The 27,954-nt window shown below is 38.5% G+C and overlaps 1 protein-coding gene across 9 annotated transcripts in view; it reads right to left on the bottom strand.

Annotated features, from left to right (window-relative positions):
- Positions 1 to 224: 224 nt before the first annotated feature.
- C1H12orf4 (chromosome 1 C12orf4 homolog) overlaps positions 225 to 27,954 on the bottom strand; it is a 34,240-nt gene continuing 6,510 nt past the window's right edge. For 8 of the 9 annotated variants that reach the window (XM_050965607.1, XM_050965574.1, XM_050965600.1 and 5 more), the window contains 11 exons: positions 25,212 to 25,393; positions 21,532 to 21,631; positions 21,322 to 21,443; positions 19,671 to 19,777; positions 18,734 to 18,931; positions 15,750 to 15,878; positions 12,722 to 12,796; positions 10,314 to 10,516; positions 4,618 to 4,675; positions 2,561 to 2,628; positions 225 to 898 (listed from right to left, as the gene is read on the bottom strand). In XM_050965607.1, coding sequence (XP_050821564.1) covers positions 806 to 898; positions 2,561 to 2,628; positions 4,618 to 4,675; positions 10,314 to 10,516; positions 12,722 to 12,796; positions 15,750 to 15,878; positions 18,734 to 18,931; positions 19,671 to 19,777; positions 21,322 to 21,443; positions 21,532 to 21,631; positions 25,212 to 25,393 — 1,335 coding nt within the window. In that variant the 3' untranslated portion in view covers positions 225 to 805. The remainder of the gene's footprint in view (positions 899 to 2,560; positions 2,629 to 4,617; positions 4,676 to 10,313; positions 10,517 to 12,721; positions 12,797 to 15,749; positions 15,879 to 18,733; positions 18,932 to 19,670; positions 19,778 to 21,321; positions 21,444 to 21,531; positions 21,632 to 25,211; positions 25,394 to 27,954) is intronic. The other variant, XM_050965583.1, reaches the window with a different exon arrangement.

The raw sequence follows: 27,954 nt of genomic DNA on the forward strand, positions 1-27,954 counted from the left end.
TAGCTCTGATACTATTACTGAATTGCCTATGTGGAAGTCCCACCAATGCCAAATCTTCTTACTAAACAAGAGATGCTACACTAAAAATACCAGGACATGAAAAAGGAAAAAAACCCATTGTGAAAATGGAAATTACTATACTCTGTTTTTTAACAAAACTTGAAACCCATAATCACTGTCACAAGAGTATATTATCTACTGAATGATTTGCACAATACAAGAAGTTAGTGGTTATTTTTCAGTTTATTTTACCTTTCATTTTGTAACTGTTATGGGAGGGGGTGTCAATTTTATTCTCATGGTCAGGGTGACCTTATTACAGTTGCTTTTACAATGTTTCCAGATTATTTAAGTTATTCTAAGAAGGCTTGCCTGACATAATTCATGCTCTTCTAAATTGCATTGGGCAAATTCAGAAAACAAGAATGTTTCCACAAAATGTATAGATATCTATTCCTGCTACTGTAAATGCTTAGGTTTGAAAATTACTATGCTTCCATAGATAACATTTAAATACACACATTTTAGGTCACACAAACAAACATTTACAGTATGTGATATGCATAAAAAGGTGAAATTTCACATTAATATCTTGCTGAAAGACTGACTGTATTTGATTTTTTTGGCAAATACATCAAGACAGAACACTGATTTTATGAACTTTTAAATGGATATACATTATTTTGTTTGCAACTTGCAATAAAATTTAACTTCCAAATAAACAGTCAATTTTGGGAAAAATACAGAGGAGAAATTCTGGTATTTAAACCAATACTCTCATCTCTTTCAGTGACATGCAGCGGGGTTAGTGCTTAGATGTCAGAGTCAGCGTAGAGGACACTCGAAAGATCTGGGGGAGCATATTACTCAGCTGATAAAACATTTCCTCAGATATAGTCTGTAAAAATGAAGACAACAAAAAGCATTGATTTGTTTGCTATAATTTGGATGAGTCAAACCATTTTCTCTATATTCTCTGTTCTCCTCCAGTACTTTACTGGGTATTGGAGTCTTATAGCAGGACATCTACCATCCAGATGAGGTTTCCAGCCACTCATGCTATGACTAGGGCCCTACTTGAATCATGGGATGATCTTCAAATAAATGTACCTGAGTTGCGGATAAGAGATGGAAAATCGCAGAAAAGTAATAATGGACCTTTATTAATAGCAGTAATTTGGAAAAGCTAGAGTAGACCTATTTGCTTAAGAAAAAATTGCTGGAATAATATAAACACAAGTATTATATTATGCCTGCTAATTTTTTTGTAAGCAATTTTTTTGCTGCAACTATGTTACTTTTTTTTTTTTTTAAGTGACCAGTACAACATAAAATTCAGGAAATTAAGTCTTAACACAATGGCAATAGAAATCAAGACCAGTCACATTAGCCTTTTACATTTTACAGGTATTGAACGTTAGTGCAGAACTAATTGCATGCTCAAAATGCATGCAAAATGTGATCTGTGCACAATAAGCTAATTAACAACAAAATTGTGGTGGAAGCCTAATATTGCAGTATCTGTAATTTCCACAATATTGCGAACGAAATATGGTCTTAGCTATAACCTAATTCTAGTCATTAATAGGACAAAACCTACTTGCAAATATTACTCTGTATTTACATTAGCAACATTATCTATTTAAAGAGGATTTCCTCCTCCAGTCACTAACTTTCTCTTAAGTAGACCTAGCATAGTTCTTGTCATGATTTCAGATTGGTGTCTCAATCTCTGAATTCCAAAATTAGATCTGATTTTGCGAGTAGTCTACTCGTTTCTCACTGCCTAGAGGCTCATAACTTTGTGTTGACAAGTAATTTTTTAAACTTATGAATATGCTTCCAAATAATACTTCCTTCCAGTTAACTTTGAAATGTATATAACTCTAAGGACCAGAGCAAATGAATAAAACTTAGCATTGATCACAACTTTTGGATGACTTCCTGCTTCTGAAGATCAGCCAGAATTCAAACAATTTGGTAGTTATTAACAAGCAACTTTATAGTTCTAGTGCATGTCTTTTGGGGCCTGATCCTGTGCCTCTGAAGTAAATGGAAGTTGTGCCACTGATTCAGTGGGAGCATGATTGGGTTCTTGCCACACTTTCAAAGATGCTGGAGAAGACCAACTGAAAGCTTAAAATAAAGTCATTTAAGCTTACACTCCATACTTTCCAAAGAAACTAGCAGTAAAGTCATATCTTTATATTAATGATAAATATGTATCCTCTAAAACACTGTGAATTCTGACTCCAGTTATCTGATGTGTCTGTTATTAAGTAGAGATAATAATGATACATCCTATAATGCCTTCTATCTGTGGCTGGCAAAAAGTGGTTCAAATATTAAGTGTCACAACACCTCTAAAGCACGTATTATTCCCAATTTATAGATGAGAGAACTAAAGCACAGAGAGGTTAACTGATTTTTTTTTTTAAAAGATTATATAGAAAGGCTAAGGCATAGCAGAGAACAGAACCCAGATTTATCAGTACCCAGAGCCCTGTTCTATTTTTGTCTCCTGGACCATACCAGGAGTTAATTTCTCAATTTAACCTACCTGCGGTACCAGAAATTGTACGGTCCGAGAAATTCCTCCATCCCATGAAGCCATTTCCATCATGAAGCCTAAAAGACAACATTCACATATTTACATACTATATGCATTAGGTTTTTCTTTTAGTGACACTTATCAGGGTATACATAATCTGATACTTATCAGAGTGTGCGTGTGTGTGTATGTATATGTATATATATATATATATATATATATATATATATATATATATATATATATATATATATATATGATTTTAGCAACCTGGTGGAGCTGCATAAACCAGATCAGCACCTCTGGCCCCTTAGTCTTCACTAGCCTGGCCAACCTGCTGGTTCAAATCTCTGGTCAGCCTGGAGATCCTGATGATCCACTATGAAGAACACCATTCTAGTCTTGAAGGGTGTGAAGTTCTAGCACTTGAACAAACTGCACAATCTGGTGCTGGTCAACATGGAGCTGCAGTAGGCATTCACAAGATACTTTCTAGATCTGTATTATTTTGACAACTTGCTTTCAACAACTAGCTATGCTATCTATGTAACTCTGGTGTCAGCAGATACTGAATTCAGTTCTGGGCACTCTAATACCAGAAATATATTGACAGACTGGATGCAGTTTGGAGACAGGCAATAGAAATTATCACGAGGAACTGATTTGTGAAGAAAGAGCAAAACATGTAGATTGGCTAGCTGTTGACGTGGTGTTTATAGGACAGGGGTTCCCAAAATATGGACCATGGACCAGTATAAGTCCACAATACCATACTGCTGACAAAAATACATTAAACAAACACTTTCCTAATCGTATTTTTCTATGTTGCTGACACAAGGATGTAGTATAATTGTGAATGAACATACGGCCCCCACCTACTGGTCCCCACTAAGAAGAAACTGGCTAACTTCTAGTATAGGGGGCATAACATTCAACTAATATTTGAAGGGTTTTAACTGCAAAGATGGAGAGGAATTATTTAAACGTAGGGCACAGGAGTACAACGAGCAGTAACAGACAATAAAAGCTAAATTTAAAAAGGGAAAAAACTGAGGCTAAATATCAGGAAAATTCCTGCTCATTCACCTCTGAAATAATCACCAAAAAAAAAACAAAACAAGTAGAAGCTCCATTGTGTGGTCATTTAAAACATCAATTGAATGAGATACTGGAAAATATACTGTGAAGGAACAATTCTGCACTGTCAGATAAAGGTCTTGATGATACAATGTGTCTTTTTTCATCTTTGTCTTCTAGACTTAGTCCTTGTCTACACTTACCAGGGGTTCGACGCATGACGATTGATGCATTGGTGGTCGATTTAGCAGGTCAGATCGCTCTCCCGTCGACTTCTGTACTCCACCTGAACGAGAAGCGCAAGGGGAGTCGACGGGAGAGCATCTCCAGTCGACATCGCGTAGTGTGGCACCCGTGGTAAGTAGATTCTAAGTCCGTTGACTTCAGCTACGTTATTCAAATAGCTCAAGTTGCGTAACTTAGATCAATCTTCCCCTTGTACTGTAGACAAGGCCTTAGACCTTGTCTACACTAGGAATTTACAGGCATATAGCTACATCTCTCAGGGGTATGAAAAATCCACACCTTTGAGAGACCAATCTATACCAACCTAACCCTCTTGTGTAGATAGCTCTAGGTGGACAGAAGAATTCTCCTGTCCATCTTGATACCACCCCTCAGGGAAGGTGAATTACTGATGCCAAACGAGAGAATCCCTCCCATTGGCATAGATAGTGTCTACACCGAAGCGCTTACAGTGGTGCAGCTGTAGCGCTCAAGTATAGACAAATCCTCACATGACAAGGGTGTGTTAATATTACTTTTTCCCCTCTGTTCTAACACAGTATCATATGTTCATCACTTTTTAAACAGGAAAGAATACAGAATACATACACATAATGGAAAAGTTGTGCCAACAGATACAAAATTATTTCTGATGCTCTATTTTGAATTCCTCACATTTTTCATCTCTTTTGTGACATGTAATTTTAAGTGATTTCTGCTGACAGTGAATGTGACATAGAATAATATGTGAAGAGTGCACTAACCTTTGACACATTTAAACACAAGCTCTGCCCTCTTCAAGCACCATGGTATAGTCATTTCCTTAAAAAAGAAAATCTAATTAAAAATTGGTGTAAGTTAATAAAATATAACAAAAGCATCAACAAGTGGCTCAAGACAATAGTGTTGCACGACAATGTTTTTCTATCAGGTCTTTAATATTTTTGTGTTTATCTTATTCCAATGTCTTTATTACTCCCATATTGTCTTTATAGTCTCTAGTGTTATGAGCTTCCACACCTGCTCATTTGCTGAACACAATTTTCTCTACTAGAAAGCAGAAAGTTCTCTTCTTAAGCGGAGATCTCTCTCGAATATCTCAAGTCATAGACCACATTTGCTAATGTTGTTTATTGATCTGCTTCATTCTTTTCAAATAATATCATAGACAAAGAACATTTAGTTTTCCAATGCATTCTGGAAATGTTTATTATGGATTACCACAAAAACTCAGCTACTGAGTTATTTACAGTGCTGAGACAGGCTACTGCGTGAACAGTGCAATATGCATTTTTAAGCTGAGATTTTCAAAGGAGGATATTGATGCACAGCTCCCATTTGTCTCAAGAACATTCACATGCACTATTACCATAAGTGGCTTTGAAAATCTCAGCTTTCAGGTATTAGGTACAATTAAATTGCTTATATGGTCAGATCCATACTTTGGATTGCTAGAGTAAGGATGTGTTCAACAGCCTAACTGCAGTCACTGAATGTTGGTATTCCTTTTGAGGACCTCTAGCTATGACCCTAATACTATGGCCACTGGCATACTAAAAATGCCTTGGGCAGATAGATCTTGCATTGGGGCTGAATTTATATCACAAAATAAATTCAATAATTCAAGTGACACAGATACAAGAAGAGCTGGAGAGGGAATTTGGAGCTTCCATTAAATACCAAGATAAGGTATGCGCCTATAAAGTTTTCCAAGAGGCATGGCTAATAGGGACTTGTCAAAAAAAATTGAGATCTAGATAAAAGTTTAAACACTGGAGCACAGTACAGACGCTCCGCAACTTACACAAGCATTCCGTTCCGGAATGCTTTGTGTAACTTGAATTTTGCATAAGTCGGGGACGTATACCCAACATTTACGCAAAACAAAAAAAAACAAAAAAAACCAACTTCCGGAACTTTTTCCGTAAGTGTGGATTTGCGTAAGTCGGGTTTGCATAACCCAGGGGGTGTCTCTACATGAATTTTGGACATTCCTTGGAATCTAAGCCAAGAAATGGAAAATACTATTTCTATTTCACTTGTAATCCATCAGTGGCAGATAGATAAATGTCAATTTTATTAACATTATTTAAAAAGAATCATTCCTATGATTCACACTCTGGAACTTCAAAAGATAAGCACCTCCCAGTATGAACAGAACTATGCATATAAACATGGACTTGCTACTCTACATACCCTTCCAAATTTCCAGTTTAAGCACTTTTCTACTCCATAAAACCAGCAAATCATTCTAAATCTGCACAGTGTAAATGACAGATTGTCAAACACCACACAAAGAACATCTCTACAGCAGGAAAAAAAATCAGCCTTATTTAAAAAGTATCAAACTTCTGATCATTTGGTAACACAAATACAGTTCACCCTATACGTTGCCTCAGAGGGTTGCTGTAAGCCACAGTTCCCACCTACACTAGATACAGTGGATAGTTATATATTATTTAAAAAAAAAAAAATCTAGAGTGGCGATAGAACCAACATCGTAAAATGGTAACATTTAAAAACAATTTTCTCATGATGCAAATCCTTAGCATCTGTTTGCCTTGCCCTTAGATTACGCAACAAATGAATCAGATAGCACAACGCTGGACAACAAAATATATATTTTTTCAAGCTTTCCGGAAGAAATACTGGGTCTTCATTGTAATTTATCTGCCTACACAGGCTGTCTGTCACATGTAAGGTAGGCGTTTGTTGGTTGTTTTGATCCCTGTTTTGGCCTAGTTTAAAAACCAGTGTCTAAAAAGAAAGGTCCTGTTGCCCTGAAGGCAAATTAGCAGTAGTTTTGCAGTCAGTAAGGTCAAAAAACATTTGATACCTTAAAAGGACCTACCAAAGAAGCAGGATATGACACCAGTTCTTGGACAGTGTCAGAGGAGTACAGATGTTAAGCGTTGGGGGTACTCACGGAAATAACAGATTGAACACAGAACGTCAATGAATTAAACCCACAAAAACTCAAATATGAATGAGAACCTGAATCATTACTGTGTTATCTTTAAAAGTGATATACTCATGATTTCACTATGCTATCAGGTTATTTTTTTACATGCAGAGTATTCCACTAAGGTTCATAAGGCTACTCAGACCAGATGAGCAGGGTCCTATGTGCCAGTGTATGGGGTAAAAAAGATACTAATCAAAAGTCAACCCAGAATGATACTATCATTCTAGTGAGGTACAAGAAGTGTTCAGAGAGCTATGGTCTGCAGTTAGTAACCATGATCTCATCCCTGTCTTGCCCTCTAAAAGCTATCAAAAAAAGAGCTTGATTTGTTAGTAGGAGGGCCATTGTCTAGGACAGAGGTGGGCAAACTATGGCCCGCGGGACCCTCCTGCCTGGCCCCTTCCCTGCTGTTCCCCCTTCCCTGCAGCCTCAGCTCACTCTGCCACCGGCACAATGCTCTGGGCGGTGGGGCTGTGAGCTTCTCGGGCAGCACAGCTGCAGAGCCCGGCCTGACCCGGTGCTCTGTGCGGTGGAGACACCATGGCTGAAGGGGAGAATCCTGGCTGAAAGGAGTTCAGCCAGTAACACCAATAAAGCACGTGGTGAGAGAAATCTTTGCTTTGAATTCACTTTGCTTGATAAGTTAGGTATTAGTTTGTGTTTTACCTTTTATTTCTTTGCAACCAATTCTAACTTTTATACCTTATTACTTGTAATCACTTTATCTTTCTGTAGTTAACAAACCTGCTTTATTGTTTTGTTTCGTTTAAACCAGTGTGTGTTTCGACTGAAGTGTTTGGGAAGCTTCATTTGAGATAATAGAAAATAACATCCATAAACCTTAACAAAATGATAGACTTTCTATGAGCTTGTGTTGTCCAGAAGGGTATTGGGCTGTACACCACACACATTTCTGGGGGCAAGTCTGGGTCTGGAAGTTTGCTGGTGTCACTCTGACATATAATTCAGGAGTGGCTGGCTAAGAGCACTCATAACTCAGCTGGGAGTAATTTACATGCTAGAGAGGCTGTGTGTGAACAAGGCCAGGTTGCTCTCAGAGTAAAGCAATGTAAAAGGAACTCCAGGTTGGAGAACTGAGGGGACACAGCTGTCCATCAGTTCAGACTGTACCCTGGGGAATGTCACACAGGTGCTTAAGTTTTTACAGCATCAGGCCCTAGGAGGGCTAAAAATAGAGCGTCAAGTCCTGAAGTCTCTAAACAGTTCTCAGTCAGGGAAAAGTCCAATTAATTTCAATACATTTGCTTTAGTAAGGACACCAGGCTACAATAGGTATAGTTTGACTAAATGCCAATTTGGTAGCTGTCTCATATAATATATATATCTGATGGAAATGAGGAGTGCAATTGTTTATGGTGGTATAAGGGCACATACCCAAAATAATCCGCAAAAATGATACAAACAGCCAGTTTATGCTACAGATTGTAAAATCTCCGTTTCTACTTTTTGGACTTTTCAGAAAATGTTCTGCATCACTGTAATGGTCACAAAAGGTGCCTGACTGCCACCCTTGAGAAATTTTCTGCTTTTCCATAGAACAGTAATACAGGCAACAGAGGCCACAAAGTATTCCTCCTCTCTCTATCCATGGCAACCACAACACCTGAGGAACAGAGCAACAGTTCTGAACTGAGTAGGGGGCTGGGGGGATCCTGTCTGAAAGGAGTTTAGTCCATCTGCTCAGACTACCATACAAAAGGTGCCAGTTGTGGTGTTTTCAGTGATGAAATGTAAACACCTGTCCATTAAGAAATAGTATGAAGTTATCTCAGTTTATACAGAATGCAGAAAATGTATGGTTTTGCATGCACTGAAGTCTACAGAGTGTACTTTTTAAAAAAACCAGCAGTATTATTATTACAATTATTTGCACTGCCATTTCACCAAGGGGCCCCAGTTATGGACCAGGACCATTAGGCACAAGTGAAACAGTAAAAGCAACTTTTTTTGGTGACATTCAGTTTATATGAAGTCCCAATATCAGTAAAAAAGAAGTCACCTTCCATTCAGTTTAATAAAGTCCACGCCATTGCTAAATTATAAAAATCCATCTATAAAAGGGCTTTTTTTTTTTTTTTTTTTTTTGCAGAACAACAAAGAAAGCTCCTGATGAATGCCTGTCACAATGAAACATCTCAACATCTCTGCAGCTGTGCTCCTGGTTAACCACTTTACAAAAAAAATTTTTTACGTAGGTGGTAAACATAACTTTAGAAAACAAGGTTTCCAAAGGCACCAAATTCAGATTAGTTTTCAGAAATCTGATATCGTTCACTTTTCCCTGTACAATGTATTACAAAAGTTGCATGTTTTAAATTAGGTCAGCCAGCTGCAGTAAATTGTTTGTTACCAACAATTCCAATTCAATTCACAAAGTGTATCAAGGACGACTATATAGTTTTGCCTAAATCTACACATACTGTGCTGGTCATGTTTATTCTGCAAATGCTTAAACCAGAAAACCAATACAAAAAGGGAGATCAAAGTAATTAGCATTTAAGAATCTAAAGAGCTAGGTGTTCATTCTATCCTTCAGTTTCACACATTAGTTCATGTCTTTTAACTAGGATCCCATCAGAAAACGAGGCGCAAGTCTACACTACAGTGCTACATTGGCACAACTGCACTGATGCAGATGCACTGCTGTAGCGCATCTGGTGAAGACATCGCTCTCCCATTGGCATAGCGATCTCCCATCAGCATAATTACTCCATCTCGGCGAGAAGCAAAAGCTATGTTGGTGGGAGAGTGTCTCCCACTGACATAGCGCCAGTGTGAACCGTGTAAACTTGCGTTGCGTGGGGTGCGTGTGTGTGTGATTTTTCACACCCCGAGTGGCTTAAGTTACAGATGCTCCCTGACTTACGCAAGTGTCGAATTTTGTGTAAGACAGGAACGTTTACCCGACAATTACGCAAGGAAAAAAAAAGCTTATGGAATGTAGGGAACTACTTCTGTAAGTGCAGATTTGCATAAATCGGGTTTGCGTAACCCAGGGAGCATCTGTATATCGACTTGGGCTATAGTGTAGTGGATCCTGCAAAATAATCTGTGCAGACCCTATGTCTGTGTGGCATGCCATTTAAGTTAGAATCCCTACTGGTGATTCCTTTGCAGGACTAGGGTCAGATTGATTAGTTTCTGAAGAAGAAATATGCAGTGCTAAAAGTAGCATTTTAAGTTAGGCTGCTTTTTCCTCACTCTCACCCTCTTTTTTTATATAAAGACTGACCATCTTGTACTATCTACAAATAATAAATAGAACACAGAGCTAAACAGTGCTAGTATGCTCTAAATTTCTCATCTCCACTGTTTTTCAACCAGCATCAATGAAAACTGGGAGTATGAGAAAGCTCTACAGTAGCTGTTCCAATTAGACCAGCAGATGTAGGAATGTGCTCCTTTTCTGAGTGCAAATATAGAGGTTAGATTACTTGGTGGTTTTGTTGGGTTTTTTTGTTTGCTTTTACTTACCTCTGACATATCATGTACCAGCAGAAGAGGGATGCTAATTGTAGTAATATCATGTGTACAACAAACTTTGAGAATATTTCTGAGGCCCATGATTGCAGGATCCCGAGCAGTAATGTTACCAGACCTTACATTATCATCCACACACAGATGAAAAGCAACATGAATTTCAGAAAGATTTGAATGGCGTGTGATGTAAAATTCTCCTGCAAAATAATGGAAGAGACAATGTAATCTCTATCATGCTAGTAATCTATACTAAATACAAACATATATAATAAACATCAAAGCATGCTGAGAATGACAAGTTTTAATACCAATGGTCTGAATCTAATGTGGTGTGTAATGCTCCTTTATCAAATCAAATCAATTGCTGTACTTCCTTACTGTTATTTTAAAGACACACGGCAAAATTTGCCCATCAAACCTAGATCAGTTGCTATAAATAAGAAGAAAAGACACTAACAGATGTAAAAACCTGCAGAATAGTTACACTCATCCCCTGTTCACATTGACCCAAGACTTATTTCCATGCTTTTCCACTGTATTTAGTTGGCATCAGAGATCTGGTGTAATAAGGCATGACAGTGCCAATATAGACAGATATGATCTATATGTGGTAGAAGACGTCAGTAGAGAAAAAAAATAAAGAGGAGGTGTAACAGTGAAAACATATACGCAAGCAGTGAACTGCAGACAGATGTGGGAGGCGGAAATACCCAAAATGGATGGGTTAAAATAAGGCTACAAAAAGCCTGTGGGAAAGGATAGTGGGTTATCTAACAGGAATGTACAGGAAGATGAAGCAAGTTATCAGAGAGCATCAAAATTAAAAAGAAGGCTTAGTAATGGGGGTTTGTTTAAAAAGTGCCTAAAAACTATTTGTCAAAAGGTATTTTTAGACTTGGTGGAACACAGTTTTAATCCCCAAAGTGGAGGAAGCAATGAAGGGCAATGGAGTCTTGGATCTGATATTAGCCCAAAGTAACAGAGATAAAGGCGTGAGGAAATTTTGGGGACAGCCACCACAAATTAAGATGCCAATCCAACAAACAGATTTACTTGGGTCTAGCCCTATTGAAGTTAAGAGGGAAATCTTGGGGGTGGGGGTCATCTGTGTGAATCTCATTGCAGGACTGAGACCTAATTATAAAGATGGGATATAGAAACAGCATCAGTAGGATGCGGATTTTCATAAACAAAATATTTTTGAAATGAAGGATACTGTAGGCAGTGTAAAAGCAGCTATCATGCCAGCTGGAAATTGGAGAGAGAAAAGAGGAGAGAACTTAACACTACTCTTCTACCACCAGTCACACAAAATACAAAGATTTTTAGAAGTGGCTGAAGGAAAGGTATGTGAATGAACTGGAATACAGGAGAATTATAAAGGGAAAAGGGTCAATAGAAAGGAAAAGTGTGTGCAGCAAAAAAAAAAAAAAATGCAGACAAAGTAAAGGAGGCAAAAAGGAAAGAATACTTGTGATGGGAGGTGACAAGGGAAACAAAGTTCTGAGTTGGGCCTTTCATTCTGGTAGGCTAATGTCAACACTGCTTACACAAAACAAGGGAGAAATGTTATTCCCCCTATAGGGCTGCTCTACATGCAGTTTGTACATTCATTTAACTGCCCTGGTTTAGAAACAGCTTTAGTGAAATCAGTGCAACCACCACACCCCCAGCGTGGACACCTTCACATCAGTTTGAATGTCTTTTAGCTTAAGTTGGCTTGTAATTAAACTAAACTAATTTAATTGAGTGATTTTAAAAAAAGTGTCCACATTAGGGATTACCCTGATTTAACTAAAGCTGTTTCCTAATAGAGCACAAATTGTGTGTAGATGTTCAAATCATTTCTACATAGACTTTTCTTACTAATGGGACAACACATACAGAGAAGCAATGAGAGATATTTCCTCCTAAAGTCCCTGGTTAAAAAAAGCATTTAAGAATATGCTTAATTTTCAGTGTATGAGTAGTCCCACTGACTTCAGTGGGACTACTCATTTGCTTAAACTTAAGCACATGCTTAAGTGCTTTGCTGGATCACAACAATAGTGACTAGTATCAACTATTTTAAAAGACAATTGTTTTCTGAAAATATTTCAATACTCCTTCAAATATTGTAAGGTGGGTTGTTTTTTATTAGCAAAATGAATCTTAGGCACAGACTAGTTAAGTGACTTTCCCAAAATCACATGGAAGTCAGTGGCAAAGCTGGGAATAGAAACCAGATGTCCTGACATCCAGACACGTGCCTTAGCCACAAGAACACCCCTCCTCTCTTATTCAGGGCAAGTTGTGTTTAGTTTCAAATTTGTGCTCTGAATTTAGAACTAGAAAAATATGGATCTCTAAAGCACAGTCTGCTTTAAAAAAAAAAAAATACAAATCCTTATAATAGTACTCACCAGGCAAAATATTTGATTGGTTTCGCTCAATATTCTTGGACTTCTCTTCATTTCCACCATTTCTATTTACTGAATCTGTGTGTAATGTAACCATTAAATATATTGTATATAAGCTATTTATTATATTAGCCTCGGTAAATGGACATTAAATATTTTCACTCATCACATTTTAAGAATTTAGGAGCTGATCCAAAGCCCTCTGAAATTACTGCAAATTTTTTTATGGACTTTAGTAGGCTTTGGATCAGGTCCTAATTGCAAAATCCTGTCTCTGACTTCACTTTCACACAGCAGTCCTTTACTGAGGGATGCTCTGAAAACCAAATGCACTCAAAATATAATAGAAACAGAATGCTATGAACAGACTTGGAAGAAAGAAAGATTGTTATTTCACTGTACTTGCAAGGCACTAAGATACTATCATGCTGGGGACGCACAAATGTATAGTCACTCTAGGCTAGTGGTTTTCAACCCACAGCCCATCTGTGGCCTAATCAGCACACAGCTGGAGCCTGTGTAACATCCTCAGGGTCATACAGGCAGTATGCATACTGTGTGGATATGGCCCACATAACACATATAGTTGCATAGGTGGCTCAATATGGTAAATAGGTTGAGAACCACTGCTTTTCTTTCTTAAAGCTGCACTCTCCCCCCCTTTGTCTCCTAATTCTCATTTATTTTTGTGGTCTTAATTCTCTAAAGCAGGGATCAGCAACCTGTGGCACGTGGCACACTAGAGTAAGCTGGTTTGTTTACCTGCCACATCCACAGGTTCATCTGATCGCGGCTCCCACTGGCCACGGTTCACCGCTTTAGGGCAATGGGGGCGGCGGGAAGCAGCGACCAGCACATCCCTTGGCCCGCACCGCTTCCCGCAGCCCCCATTGGCCTGGAGCGGTGAACTGTGGCCAGTGGGAGCTGCGATTGGCAGAACCTGCAGACACGGCAGGTAAACAAACCAGCCCGGCCTGCCAGGGGACTTACCCTGGTGGGCCGTGTGCCAAAGGTTGCCAATTCCTGCTTTAAAGTCACATTAGAGTCTTACAGATAAGAGGAGAGCAGTAACTTGATTTTTTTTCCATTTGCAAATAGGAACATAAATGTTTATGGAAGACCATTAACATATAACCAACAATTTGCCATTCATTTTATACAAAAAGAATTTAAAGGGAGTGTAAAAATAAGAAAACGACAATGATTTACTACATGAAATGAATTACCAGTACTACTTTGTATCAAGGAAAATTATGGAGATGTAAAGAAGTAAAGAAAATACTGAAAACTATTTTCAAAAGACTGTCTACTACAACATGCTGGTTCTTAAAGGAAAATAGTTTCTCTATATACTTTTATGAGCCTACTCACGTTACTGACTCACTTAAACCACATAAGTACTTCTTTGCATCAAAACAAAAGCATGACTACTGCCTCAACAGCATGTGGTTGAAGACTTCCTGTCATTTTGTGCAATCTCTTAGCCACTTGTAAATACAAGGTAGAGTGGTGAATGATGCACTTCCCCTCTGGTCCTCATGTTAGTTAGGATATTCTCTTCTTTACTACTCAATGGTCGTGAAGCAAAAAATCATAACTCCCTCCACATTATTGAAATTTCTAAATCTTTAGACAGAAAATAAAAAAAATAAATCAGACTAAAATTTGTCCATTGCTACAGGCAGGCTTAAATTGGAGAGAGGGAGAAGGTATGATATGTCAGAACCTTTCCCAAGCTGCCACTTTGTGCACCAGAATCTCAAGATTTTTTTTTAATTAAGTCTTTTCTGTTAACTGAGGCCACATTGTGTACGCAAGTTTACAGACAGACTGAAACAACAGCTCTAAGAGGGGTGAATTTTCCCATTCATCACACAGGGCAATAACTCAGTTGCTGGTGTATTTCAAATATAACTAACATCTCATTTTGGCCTCACAAATGTGGAGATACTGCCACTTGATTGGAGTTCAGGAGAACGTATCGGTATATTTCAACACCACTGAGAGGTAAACAAGCCTAGAGGACATGTACAATCATATTATCTGCTCACTCTATCATGAGTGGCCTCTCAAGCAGACAGCTTCTTTTGTGGGAGGACACTGGAAGAATACCTCTATCTTTTTTCTTTTAAAAATTTGACTCTGGCTATACGGAGTTTGTGAAAATGTCATAACAATTAGCTTTTCTTATAGCATTTTCATTTAGGGCTTGCGCCTACCTTTTGACACGACACACAAAGCTGTTATAATCATTACAGGATACACATGCACGAGTGTAGAAGCTTAGGATATATGGCAATGTGCACTATATTAAAGTGCATATTTGAATCCTTGATTTCTGCTCATCAGTAGCTTGGAAAGAGATAATCCTGATGTTGCTCCAGGCATTAACAGAGGGACTGGTAAAAAGTTATAAAATTGTGCCAGATAGCTTTCTCCACACCAGGACCAACGCGTCTAAAACTAATTCAGTGCAAGATAGAGTAAACAATATCAAAGAAGATAATTACTCTTTGCCTACTACATAAAAGATATTGGATCCTGTCTTTCGGAGATCTCTAAAGATTTAAGTGTCAAGAAGAGAAAGGATCTAACAGATTAATGTTTTTCTGCCTACATATGAACCTTTAAAAAAAAATTAAAGAGAGAGCTGGCTGAATTACTGCTACGAAGCAAAGTAAAAGGAACTTATATTGGAAACCACAGAAATCCCTAATGTTTCTGTCTTCTTTGAGCTCTCCAGCTTACTTTTATTGCAAATTTTGTACGTTAGTTTCAGACAATCGTAGTTTGGCAGACCATTTATGCTTCAAGAGACAGAATCAATCTAATAAACTATTGTGTACTTATATATCAGTCATCTGCCCCCTGCCCCCCAATCCCAAGGTGCTTTATGGAGGTACATCCCCATTCTACCTATAGGGAAACTGAGGTACAGAGAGATTAAGAAACTTGCCCGTACAGACACACACAAAGCATTTAGTCACAGGGATGTTCTATTTCAAGAAAAATAATTCTGATTGACACTGACCATGCTGTCTTTTTGACTTACTGCTGCGTTGTGCTCTAGCATAAAGTACAACCTGCTGCACAATTTCAAGCTGCTCTTGAATCCCAGGAAAGTGGAAATCTGTGCATTCTTGGCAAACTGTTGCAAAATCTAAAAGAAAGTAAGTTTAAAACACAAGTTGCAGCTTTTGTCTGCGAATATTATATAATTTTGTGCTAGTACTCTAGCAAGCTAGTGAAAACAGCAAACGTATCTACTGTGCACCACTTTAAATTCAAACAATTTACAAGAGAGCTAGAACATTTTTTAAATAAATGGATTATTTAAAAAGGAAAATCTTTAAAGACTGGTATTACATACCAAATAACCTAAAAGACCGTGCCTGAACCAAAATACTGCGTGCATAAATTAGTTTTTTCTCTTATTTTGTAAGACATATACATTTGAATGCTGTAACCTCTTTTGTTGGTACTTACCATAAATATTTTAGTGAAATGTGTCAGAGTGTTAGCTACCAACAACTGGTATGACTGCTAGTGTAAAAATGTGCTGCAGACAAAATGAAATAATAGATACATTTCTCACACAATGTATCTAGGAAGCCAGAATCAGAACTGCAGTCTTTCAACATCAAAAACACAGACCTTACAACTATGGAAGAGTGCCCCAGCTGGTAGCAAATTCCTTATCCTCTCTGTGAACAAGAGCATGCATCTCCCTAGATCAAAGTTCAATTTTGGTTCAAAATTAATTACTATTACTATTTCAGATATGCATAAAGGCTCCAACCAAGATCAAGGCCCCATTTTGCTAGGTTTATATATATATTACACACACACACACACACACACACACACACACACCAAGGCTTCTGTCTTTCAAAACCACTCACACATCTTTAACTTTACTCACACAAGTAGTTCCACTTGTTTCAATAGGACTACTCACATGAGCAAAGATAAGGATTTAGAAATCTTTGCAGGGCATAATAATATACACATGCTTCACATGGATAGTTCTAAAATATCTGCAACACTAGGGCTAAACAAGCAAGGCTATCAAAGTATGTTATAAGACTTTCTTTATTCTACTGTACTGAGCACACTGTCAGCCCTGAACAAATAACATGGCCCTGATCCCACAATACTTACTGCATGGGCAGACCACTGTGCACCTATGGAGCCCCATTATCTTCACTGTGGCTCTGCAGTCCACTTGTAGGTTTATGTTGCAGGATCAGGGCCTAAGAATTTTCCTCCATTCCCTCTCTAAATAAAAGTCACCAGGTTCAAGTTTGTATTTGTTATTAAAAACAAACTGAATGGGAAAATATCTTCAAAATGTGTAGAGTGCACACAGCGCTTTTATCAGAGGGGCAGCCGTGTTAGTCTGGACCTGTAAAAGCAGCAAAGAGTCCTGTGGCACCTTATAGACTAACAGACGTTTTGGAGCATGAGCTTTCGTGAGTGAATACCCGCTTCATCGGATGCATGTACTTTTGCTATTATTTGCTAAATAAGGAAGCTAATGATTGAAAGGTTAGGTAGTAAGCATTTTTATATACCTTGTTGACGTCCATGGTATGTGACCCGGTTCATCTTAAGAGGGCTTTTGGGAAACAGAAGGCAGAAGACATTTTCCCCCCTTAGCTCTAATTAGTTGTTGCTATATATGATAGAACAGGGGTCGGCAACCTTTCAGAAGTGGTGTGCCGAGTTTTCAAGTATTCACTCTAATTTAAGGTTTCACGTGCCAGTAATACATTTTAACGTTTTTAGAAGGTCTCTTTCTATAAGTCTACAATATATAACTAAACTATTGTTGTATGTAAAGTAAATAAAGTTTTTAAAACGTTTTAAGAACATTCATTTAAAATTAAATTAAAATGCAGAGCCCCCTGGACTGGTGTTCAGGACCTGGGCAGTGCGAGCGCCACCGAAAATCAGCTTGTGTGCCGCCTTCGGCACCCGTGCCATAGGTTGCCTAACCCTGTGACAGAAGTAACTGCCTTTTTTAATCTTTGTTTATTATGACTTTTAAATAATTGTTAAGGACATCTAGGGATTAGGACAAGCAGCGTTTTGTCTGTCTGGATAAACTGAAATAAGTAAAAAAATAAAAATAATTATTGTGAGTATGAAACATACTTTTAGGATCTGAAGCAGCCTAGAAATAGTAGTAATGGCAATTATATCATGCTGCAGTTTCTTCTGCTACTCTGTTTTTATTCTCTTGGAATACTTTGCTTCTCACTGGAAGTATTTTTTAAGGAAAGGATACAAAAGATGTCAGGGACAGGACACCCAACCAGTAACAGTGGCTCTGGCCAAAACAAACATTTGAAATGTAAACATTTTTGTACTGAATTTCAGGAGGAAGCTGGGAGAGGTCTGTAATGAGGTTCAGAGAAAGCCGATGTGGCCAAGATTGGAACTGGGGCAAATAAAATTTCAGTTGCCTTGCCCACAGTGGCTAACCATTTATACAAGTCTAGCTATTTAAAAGGAGTGCTCTCACAACTGCTACCAGTTCCGTTTTCTGGAGTAGAAAGCACATACAACTTTCACTGACTTCCATTCAAATTTGCAGTGCTCAACACTTCAGAAACGCAGGCCTATTTATTTTAGATGTCTAAATATGGATTTTAAAGCCTAGCTTTAGGCACCCAACTGTGAAAACCTTTATCTTTGTAAAGGTATAGGCAGTACAACACACTCTGGAAATACTATTAATTATTATTAAGCAAGTTCCAGAATGGGCAAGTGAGAGAGGGATCCAGACACTTAAGACTATTTTAGTAGTATGTTGGAGGACAGAGATAAGCTGAAGCAAATTCAGCTACAAGATTTGAGATCTGTCAGATAGAGAGAGAAATGGAGGACTTGTGGTAAAAATCAAGTTTTATAGGAATTGCTTCTTTCTGAGAAGGGATAGGGAGCAAGAGTACATTCTGCAAGGGTAACTTTGGTGTTCGCTTCAACACTGCACTGAATTAGATGGCTTACCTCTTTTGATGCCACTGTATGAACTGATTCGGTTGTCTACCAATAAAACCAGGCCACAAAGAGAAGTTGAATAAAGAGACAATGCAGTTTGAAGTCTGTGAAGCTTTACTCCACTTCGGTGATTGCGTTTGTGTTTACAGAAGTCCAGTATATCAGCTCTCAATAATCTCAAATTATGCATCGTTTTCAACTGGGCTCCTGTGTAGAAAGCAAACCAAAGAGCGCTGAATCCAAACAACTTCAGATAGAGTTTTCATTGCTATCAACCCTTTAATGCTCAAATATGCATTGTGTATGTGTGTGACCAAAACTTAGAATGGAGATACACAACAAATAATCAAATGAGGGTAGTGAGTGAGGTTCTTTCCTTTAGCATCTATAAAGGTGTCAAGATTTTATACTACCGATAGTAGCAATTTACAAGACTAAAAGGCCTGATAAGACACTGTGTATGTGATAGAGGAAGGTAAATCTAGGCCTCTAAAAAGTCCTATCCTCCACCATGAGACAGAGGATGAAATATGTAGGTTGTCAGCACATGTCAAATATTAAAAAAATACAATTGCATAAACAAATTAAAACTTCATTTTAAATATTTAATTTTTGGAAATTCTTTTTTTGGAGTTTAATCCAACTCTTAACTTTTGCAATTGACTTCAACAGAAGCTGAATCAGGCTCTAGGTAAAAAAAACAACAACATTTGATCTGTATCCTGAAATTTTCCCTAGAAAGGGTTTTTCAGTTAGCTATTTGCAAGGCTATTGTTTAAATACAACAGATCAAGATGCCTTATTCCAGGTATTATTTTAATACTTTGTCACTTATTCTCAGTTCTAAGTATGAACAACATATCATTCTATATAACTATACTTCAGCTTAATGGCTTATTGAGAATTCAGTGCTCAATTATCTATGGGATCATGTTACTATACTTACCCAAATGAATAGTAAAACTTTCTTCTAACTGCCTCTGCTCTTCATAAATTCTTCCATTTCCTTCTACAGATTCTCTCAGCTGACTGGGTTGAACCTTAATTTCCTCACTGAAATCCATTAAAATACATTTAAAAGCTCTAGAAGGTTTATCATTAATGCTCTTCTTTTCCAAGGCAGAAATCTGTTTTGTTTTGTGTTAGGGACATACAAATTTTGCCCAGCTGATCCGTGGAAGCCAAAAGTCTGCATAAAATTTGCATGAAACAGAGCAGATTGCTGCAGCCTTATAATTAAAATACAGCAGTATGACCCAGAGAGATTACAAATCCCAACTCTATTCTAAATTGAGCATAAGTCACAGATTCCACTATAAGGAGGGGAGATTTAAGATAAAAAAAAATATTGAATTTCCCCTCTTAACCTAGCTGTTGTGAGCATCCAGTAGATAATACTGCAGTTGCTGGATTTTATAAAAATCCATTTGTGGATGTTTTAAAATGGGATATCAAAGGAATGTGAGCTTCAAATTAGACCTACTTTTAAATCGTTACAATCTGGTAGTAAAGCCTTTAAACAGTCCTTTAAAAAAGAAAAAAATCCACCACTGTTTGCTCATAATGAATTATATGAAAGTCTCCATTTCTTTTGTGGTACATTAAGAACACAAGCTCCCCTTGCTGAATTCCCCGGCAGAAGGCAAACACTGTTTTCAGAAAATACTGTTGTCAACATGCTTAGTGCAGCTCATGCACAAATAAATAAAGCATATTTGTTTCTCCAACATTAGAAGAAGACTAAGACATAAATGTCACAAAAAAGGAAAAATAAAAAAGTAATGAGCATCGAGTTGAATAACTGTGTATTATTTTTAAAAACTGAGACTTTTATTCTCTCCATTGTGTAAATAGCATCTTCCAAATCAATTAAAGTTAATCGTTAAACACTTTTCAGTCTCCTCTCACAACTGGGTGCAGCTGAAACAGTAAGAGATGGCATGCTGTATTAGCACTTCCCAGGTGCCCCATCTGTTTCTGCATAATTAAAGCTTTAATTAAAAAAAATTAAGACTCCAACTTTTGTAACTGTTAGCAAAGACATCAATCCTGTGAACTCTTGTGAGTAGTCCTATTAAAGTCAACAGGACTACTCCATCCACAAGCATTTGCAGAACTGCGGCCTAAGTTCATGTAGCTCCGTTTTTGGGTACCACCTGACTTGACACCTTGTGCATGATTTTCAGATGCGCTAAGGACCTACAGCCCTTGGTACTCTGAAAATCAGAAACAAGGGTCAGAAACTCAACTAGTATATACTGACAACTCTGGAACTACACCAGCTTACACCCAATACAAAACCATCCATAAATGACTTCAGAATGCATTCTGGAACATTATATTAGAAATACACATTTTAAATGGTAAGGTAAAGTAGGAAGACACAAGACATAATTTAAGCCCATGCAAAGCATTATACATTTTCTCTCTTCTATAAAAGAATGTGATGGTTTTGTTTTCAGCGGCTCTTAGCCTTTCAATGTATATTTTCAATTTAAATGACTATTAGAGAACAGTTACTAAAAAGCGAGTCCTGTACATTACTGTAGTTGAACAGAAAGAATATTTAATGAGAACTTTACAGCAGAGCTAAATACCTGATTGAGCTGTTGTTGGGATTTTTTAGATCTTGATGAAGTTTTATCACCCATTCTTGATACTCCTGTTTTTGGATGGCGGTGGACTGTTTTAGTTCACTGGTCCATTTATTCTCCAAAACCTAAAAGTAGACATTATTCCAACCAATTCATTTTTTTTTCTTAAGACAATTCTTTGCATGATTTATCAATTCACTGAACTTAATTTACCTGTTGGGATTCAAAATGCTGAGCAGCCAGTGCATTTACATCTTGATCTGTTAGCGATTTTCCTAGTTCTTGCATCACCTTATCCATTTCTGCTCCTTGTCTAAATCAGAAGTCAATCATTTAGACCAATGCATAGTTACAATAAGCAAACTTTCTGGATATCTCTGCCAATGTTGAAAGCTTAGCTACAGCTGTCAATTACATCATCAACATTTTCATTCTCAAGATAATTTTATATTTAAACCTAAGTTTGAAGGCAAAAAAATCAGAAATCCAGAGCCAAACCCACCCAATTTATCCACATAAGTAGTACAAGGGACTTCACTGGGAATATCTGCGTAAAGTAAGCAAATTTTTATGCAACCTTTTATCCAGTGCTAACAAACCATGTATAGGATGGTTTGTTAGCATTAGATAAATGCTACTGGTTGACTCCTTTTAAGAGTGAACTTTTTACACACGGTTTGAGGATCAACACCACCAACCATTTTTTAAAAAGTCAATTTTTACATGTGCAGTAGCAACTTTTCAAATCTCAGCATATCAGAAGGCTGTCATTGTTTTGTTTGTTGAAAATAAGTTTAAATACAGTTTATTTTAATCCTTTTCCCTTTAAAAAATTAAAGCAGGTGAAGTGTGTTAAATTAAGCAACCTGGATACTAAAATCCTTTTTACAGAAACAGAGCAGGACAAGTTTCTCCCAGTTCTGAGCTGGAGGGAGTATTTGTTGTGTTGAAAGGATAGTTTAACTTCTGAGCCCATTAAGTCCCGTGAGACTATCAACTGATAATGTTTCTGTGATGTGGATACCTAACTACCAGAAACTGGACTGAAACTATAAAATCATTTTATATTGAACAACTTCTAGTGTGAGCTACGTTCAAAGGAAGAAAGATTCAGTATCACATAATCACCAATCATCTGAGCCAGCTCAGCTAAAAACTCTCCTTTGTCACTTGCCTCATCATTTCTTTTGCAGGCACACTTTTCTCCAAGCAAAGATCAGCTCAATATAGCACAGAACTGGCAGCAATACCTGGCACAAAACATCTATTTAAAACCTAGGGACACGGTTTTCGAATCAGGTCATGTGTAAATAGACTATATAATGCCTACATTCAATTGGTGTAACTTCAATAGTCCCTTACATATGAAGATTCATGGTCATGCAAAGTACATCACTGACCCAATATAACGCAGTCGTGGGGATCCAAAAATCCCTACCACGTTATAAGTGAAATGCTGTTATACTGGGGTAGCGGTGGCAGGGCTGCAGCAGTGATTTAAAGAGCCTGGGGCTACAGCCGCAGGGAGCCCCGCTGCCGCAGCCCCAGCGTAGCAGCAGCAGGGCTCCAGCAGTGATTTAAAGAGCTCTGGGCTCCAGCCGCTGCGGGGAGCCCGGACCCTTTAAATCGCCAGCCCAGACCCACTGACGCAGCCCAGGAGTAGTGGCAGCAGGGCTCCAGCAGTGATTTAAAGGGCCCTGGGCTCCCTGCAGCAGCCGGAGCCCTAGACCCTTTAAAGCGCCGCCGGAGCCCCGCTGCTACTGCGCTACATGCGAACCTGTGTTATCTCGGGTCGCGTTACAGCAGCATAGCGGTGTACATGAAAATAAATTCCAATGAAGTCAATACACAGTTATGCAATAGCAAAGCTCTGCAAGACAGAATGTGGAGCTATTTCCATGTGCTCTTTTTTCAGCTTATACATACAGGTGATTCACTGAGAAAATAATTCACTAGTAGTCAAAACCTCACACTATACCCATATTGTAGCAATTTAATGTCTCCATAACTGTCATGAATAAAGTAACTTCATACTAGGAGAAAAAACTAAATACGTGTGCATGCACTATATAATGTGGGCATAATATCAGAAGGGTGATGTTTTGAGACATTTACCTTCATTTGCTACTCAACAAGCTATGTAATTGGGACATTTTAGTGTTAATACAATGAAGCCTGACAACTGTCCCTTTTAAACTAATATTTTATATTGTTATATATTTTTCTGTATAATAATGTTTCAGCTTAAGCTTTTATTTTCTGCTCTAAAGAGGAAAGCATTGCATATACTTTCCCTAGTGGATAAAGAGGCTTTTGCAGCTTTTCAACAGTCTACCAGTTATCTAGAATCCAATGTTCCAATAATATGTATTATAAGTTATAATCATTGGCTTGAGTGGAGGTCTTTTCTCCTTCTTTTGATGTGAGGAAGTTGTTGGTTTGCATTACTTAAGGCACATTAAAAGGTACTGGAGCTTTTGTATAGCGGCCTTTTTGCGTTTTCTAGACTCTAAATAAATAAATGCTGCATTGTCTATATACTACATTCCTTTTTAAAATACAACAGGAACATGAGGATGGCCATATTGGGTCAGACCAATGGTCCACCTAGCCCAGTATCCCATCTTCTCACAGTAGTCAGTGCCAGACACTTCAGAGGGAATGAACAGAACAGAGAACTCTTCTCAGTCTGCTTTGGACTTAACAATCCTGAGTAATTCTGTATTGTCTGCAAACTTTGCCACCTCCCTGTTTATCCCTTTTTCCAGTTCATTTATAAATATGTTGAACAGCATTGGTCTCAATACAGATCCCTGGGGGACACCACTACTATTTACCCCTCTCCACTGTGAAAATTGACCATTTGTTCCTACCCTTTCTTTCCCGTCTTTTAACCAGTTACTGATCCACGAGAGGACTTTCCCTCTTATCCCATGACTGCTTACTTTGCTTAAGAGGGTGAGGGACCTTGTCAAAGGCTTTCCTAAAGTCCAAATATACTATATCCATGGGATCACCCTTGCCCACCTTTGCTGAGCCCCTCAAAGAATTCTAATACATTGGTGAAGCAAGATTACCCTTTACAAAAGCCATGCTGACTCTTCCCCAACATATCACATTCATCTGTCTGATAATTCTGTTCTTTACTATATTTTACTTTCAACTAATTTCCCTGGTACTGTAGACTTATGGGCTGTAATTACCAGGATCACCTTTGGAGCCTTTTAAAAAATTGGCATCACATCAGCTATCCTCCAGTCATCTGGTATAGAAGCTGATTTGGCTATAGGTTACATACCAGTTAGCAGTTCTGCAATTTCATATTTGAATTCCTTCAGATCTCTTGGATGAATACCATCTGGTCCCGGTGACTGACTACTGTTTAATTTATCAATTTGTTCCAAAGCCTCCTCTAGTGACACCTCAATCTTGGACAGTTCCTCAGATCTGTCACCTAAAAAGAATGACTCAGGTGTGGGAATCTCCCTCACATCCTCTGCAGTGAAGACCAATACAAAGAATTCATTTAGCTTTTCTGCAATAGCCTTGTCTTCCTTGAGTGATCCTTTAGCATCCAGTGGCCCCACTGATTGCTTGACAGGCTTCCTAATTCTTATGTACTTAAAAAAATTATATATTCCACAATGTATGTGGAACTTGGACATATTAATGTGATTCAGATAATTTTAGCTTTTACATTTTCTAGCTTTTGATTAGACTCAAAGTTGAAACAGTTATTACATGGAGTTACATTTTTGTATTTTAACTGACCTGTATTCTTTTTAAAGAAGGAAAAAGCTAAAATAAGCCTTATATTGCTAACTGTTCATTTACAGAACTTGTAACAGAGTCATATAGAAAACATCATGTTTAATGAGACATTTTAAAAATACCTTTCTCGTAATTTTTTCAGTTCCACGTCTCTTTCATTTATTAATTCTGAGATACTAACAAAATAATTGTGTTCCAGGTTTAACAGAGTTTCAGAAGCTGGAGAGTGTATCAGATCATGGTACACGTCTGCAAAATCTTCATCCCAACTGGGTTCTTCAGGTCTTGCATGTTCTAATGTTGTCTAGAAAGTAATAAAGTCAAATATTTTAAAGAATGCTATGGAAATTTTTAAACAAGCACACCGAACCAAAATCACTTAAAATGACAGAGTTAATTTTTGTGCCAATGTACACCGTTCAAAATTTAAAATTTTCCTTTTCTAGTTTGGCTTCTCTACCCCATCTACTTTTATCTTTGAAATTTGCTCTCTTTCTCCTCCATTTCCCCATTCCATCTTCTGTTTTCCCTTAATTTCTATCACAATCATTCTCTCCCCCAGCACATTACGGTGGAAATAACAGAACAGGGGCTGCTCAACCTCCAAATGTGGATGAGCTGATAACCCTATATCATTCTCTATCAGAAACTGAGTTCGAATAAAAATGATTTATCATCTCCTACCTGTGTTAATACTTCAAAAAAAATCAGTTAAATCGTTTCCAGTTGGATCTCTTCAACAAAAATTCCTACTGATCTGTGTTCAAAAGGGTCCAACACATCAGTATCAATAGGAAAAGTCTTAGGCAAAGTATAAAGATAAACTCTGCCCCAATTTACATTTGTTCAACCCCATAGACTTCAATGGAAGTTGCTGACCTTTAATAAAGGGAGCATTTGACCATGAGGGCTCATTTCTGCAAACTCTTACTGAGTAGTCCTTTCAGTGGATAGTTCCACAGACATGATTAAGAACTTGCAGAATGAGCCCTCAGATTTTATCTCAATAGCCAAATTATCACCACGTGGGGTGATCAGTAAAACTGAATTTCAGTGTAATTTCTAATGCTGCCTTACATACATTTTGAAAGACTACACACATAGCAAACCTCTGGAAATTCGTATTTCAGACTTTGCCCTGGTCTACACTATGAGTTTAGGTTGAATTTAGCAGTGTTAAATCAATTTAACCCTGCTCTCATCCACACGACGAAGCCATTATTTTCGACTTAAAGGGCTGTTAAAAATTGATTTCGGTACTCCTCCCCTGATGAGGGGATTAACGCTGAAATCGACCTTGCCAGGTCCAATTTAGGGTAGTGTGGTCGCAATTCGACGGTATTGGCCTCTGGGAGCTATCCCAGAGTGCTCCATTGTGACCGCTTTGGACAGCGCTCTCAACTCGGATGCACTGGCCAGGTAGACAGCAAAAGGCCTGTGAACTTTTGAATCTCATTTCCTGTTTGGCCAGCATGGCAAGCTGATCAGCACAGGTGACCATGGAGTCCCAGACTCGCAAAAGTGCTCCAGCATGGACCAAATGGGAGGTACTGGATCTGATCATTGTACGGAGAGACGAATCCGTGCTATCAGAACTCCGTTACAAAAGATGAAATGTCCAAACATTTGAAAAGATCGCAAAGGGCATGAAGGACAGAGGCTATAACAGGGACCCACAGCAGTGCCGTATGAAACTTAAGGAGCTGAGGCAAGCCTACCAAAAAACCAGAGAGAAAAATGGCCACTCCGGGTCACAACCCCAGACATGCCACTTCGGTGATGAGCTGCATGCCATTCTAGGTGGTGCAGCCACCATTACCCCACCTCTGTGCTTTGACTCCATCAATGGAGTAGCATGCAACAGGGATGCGGGTTTTGAGGATGGGGAAGATGAGGAGGAGGAGGTTGAAGATGGCTCACAGCAAGGAAGTGGAGAAACCATTTTCCCCGACAGCCAGGAACTGTTTCTCACCCTGGACCTGGAGTCAGTACCCCCCAAACCCACCCAAGGCTGCCTCCTGGACCCGCCAGGCGGAAAAGGGATCTCTGATGAGTTTACCTTTGTAAATATTATATATGGTTTAAAAGCAAGCATTCGTGGCCAGTACAGCTATTGGAAAAGTCTGTTAACGTGTCTGGGGATGGAGCGGAAATCCTCCAGGGACATCTCCATAAAGCTCTCTTGGATGTACTCCCAAAGCCTTTGCAAAAGGTTTCTGGGGAGGGCAGCCTTATTCCATCCTCCATGGTAGGACACTTTACCACACCAGGCCACTAACACGTAGTCTGGAATCACTGCATAACAAGGCATGGCAGCATATGGTCCTGGTGCTTGCTGGCATTCAAACAGCATCAGTTTTTTACCTCTGTGTTATCCTCAAGAGAGTGATATCATTCCTGGACACCCTGTTGAAATAGGGTGATTTTATTAAGGGGACATTCAGAGGTGTCCGTTCCTGCTAGGCTGTTTGCCTGTGGCTGAACTGAAATGTTCCCCACTGTTAGCCACGCGGTGCGGGGAGGGGTGAAGCAATCATCCCAGAGAACTGGGTATGTGTGGGGTGGGGAGGGGAGGGGGAGGGTTAGTTGGGTTTGTGCTGCACGTTAACCCAAAAACTGCAGCCCCTCCTCCTTTTAATTGGCCAACCTATTTTAAATGGCCAACCCAATGGCTGCTTGGTATGGGAAATGAGGGTGCTGCTGTTTGAAACCATTCCCACATGTTATGAAGGTTAAAGAAGCCAAAAAAGACTGTGTCTTACCATGGCTGCCTGCACGCCAAATTCTGTTGCCCGGCCCTGTGTGAAAGATCTCTCACACCAAACCGGCATACACTCAATAAGAGGCAAAATGCAACCTTGTACC

This window comes from Gopherus flavomarginatus, chromosome 1 (genome assembly GCF_025201925.1).
Source record: "Gopherus flavomarginatus isolate rGopFla2 chromosome 1, rGopFla2.mat.asm, whole genome shotgun sequence".
In the NCBI taxonomy this organism is placed as follows: domain Eukaryota; kingdom Metazoa; phylum Chordata; order Testudines; family Testudinidae; genus Gopherus; species Gopherus flavomarginatus.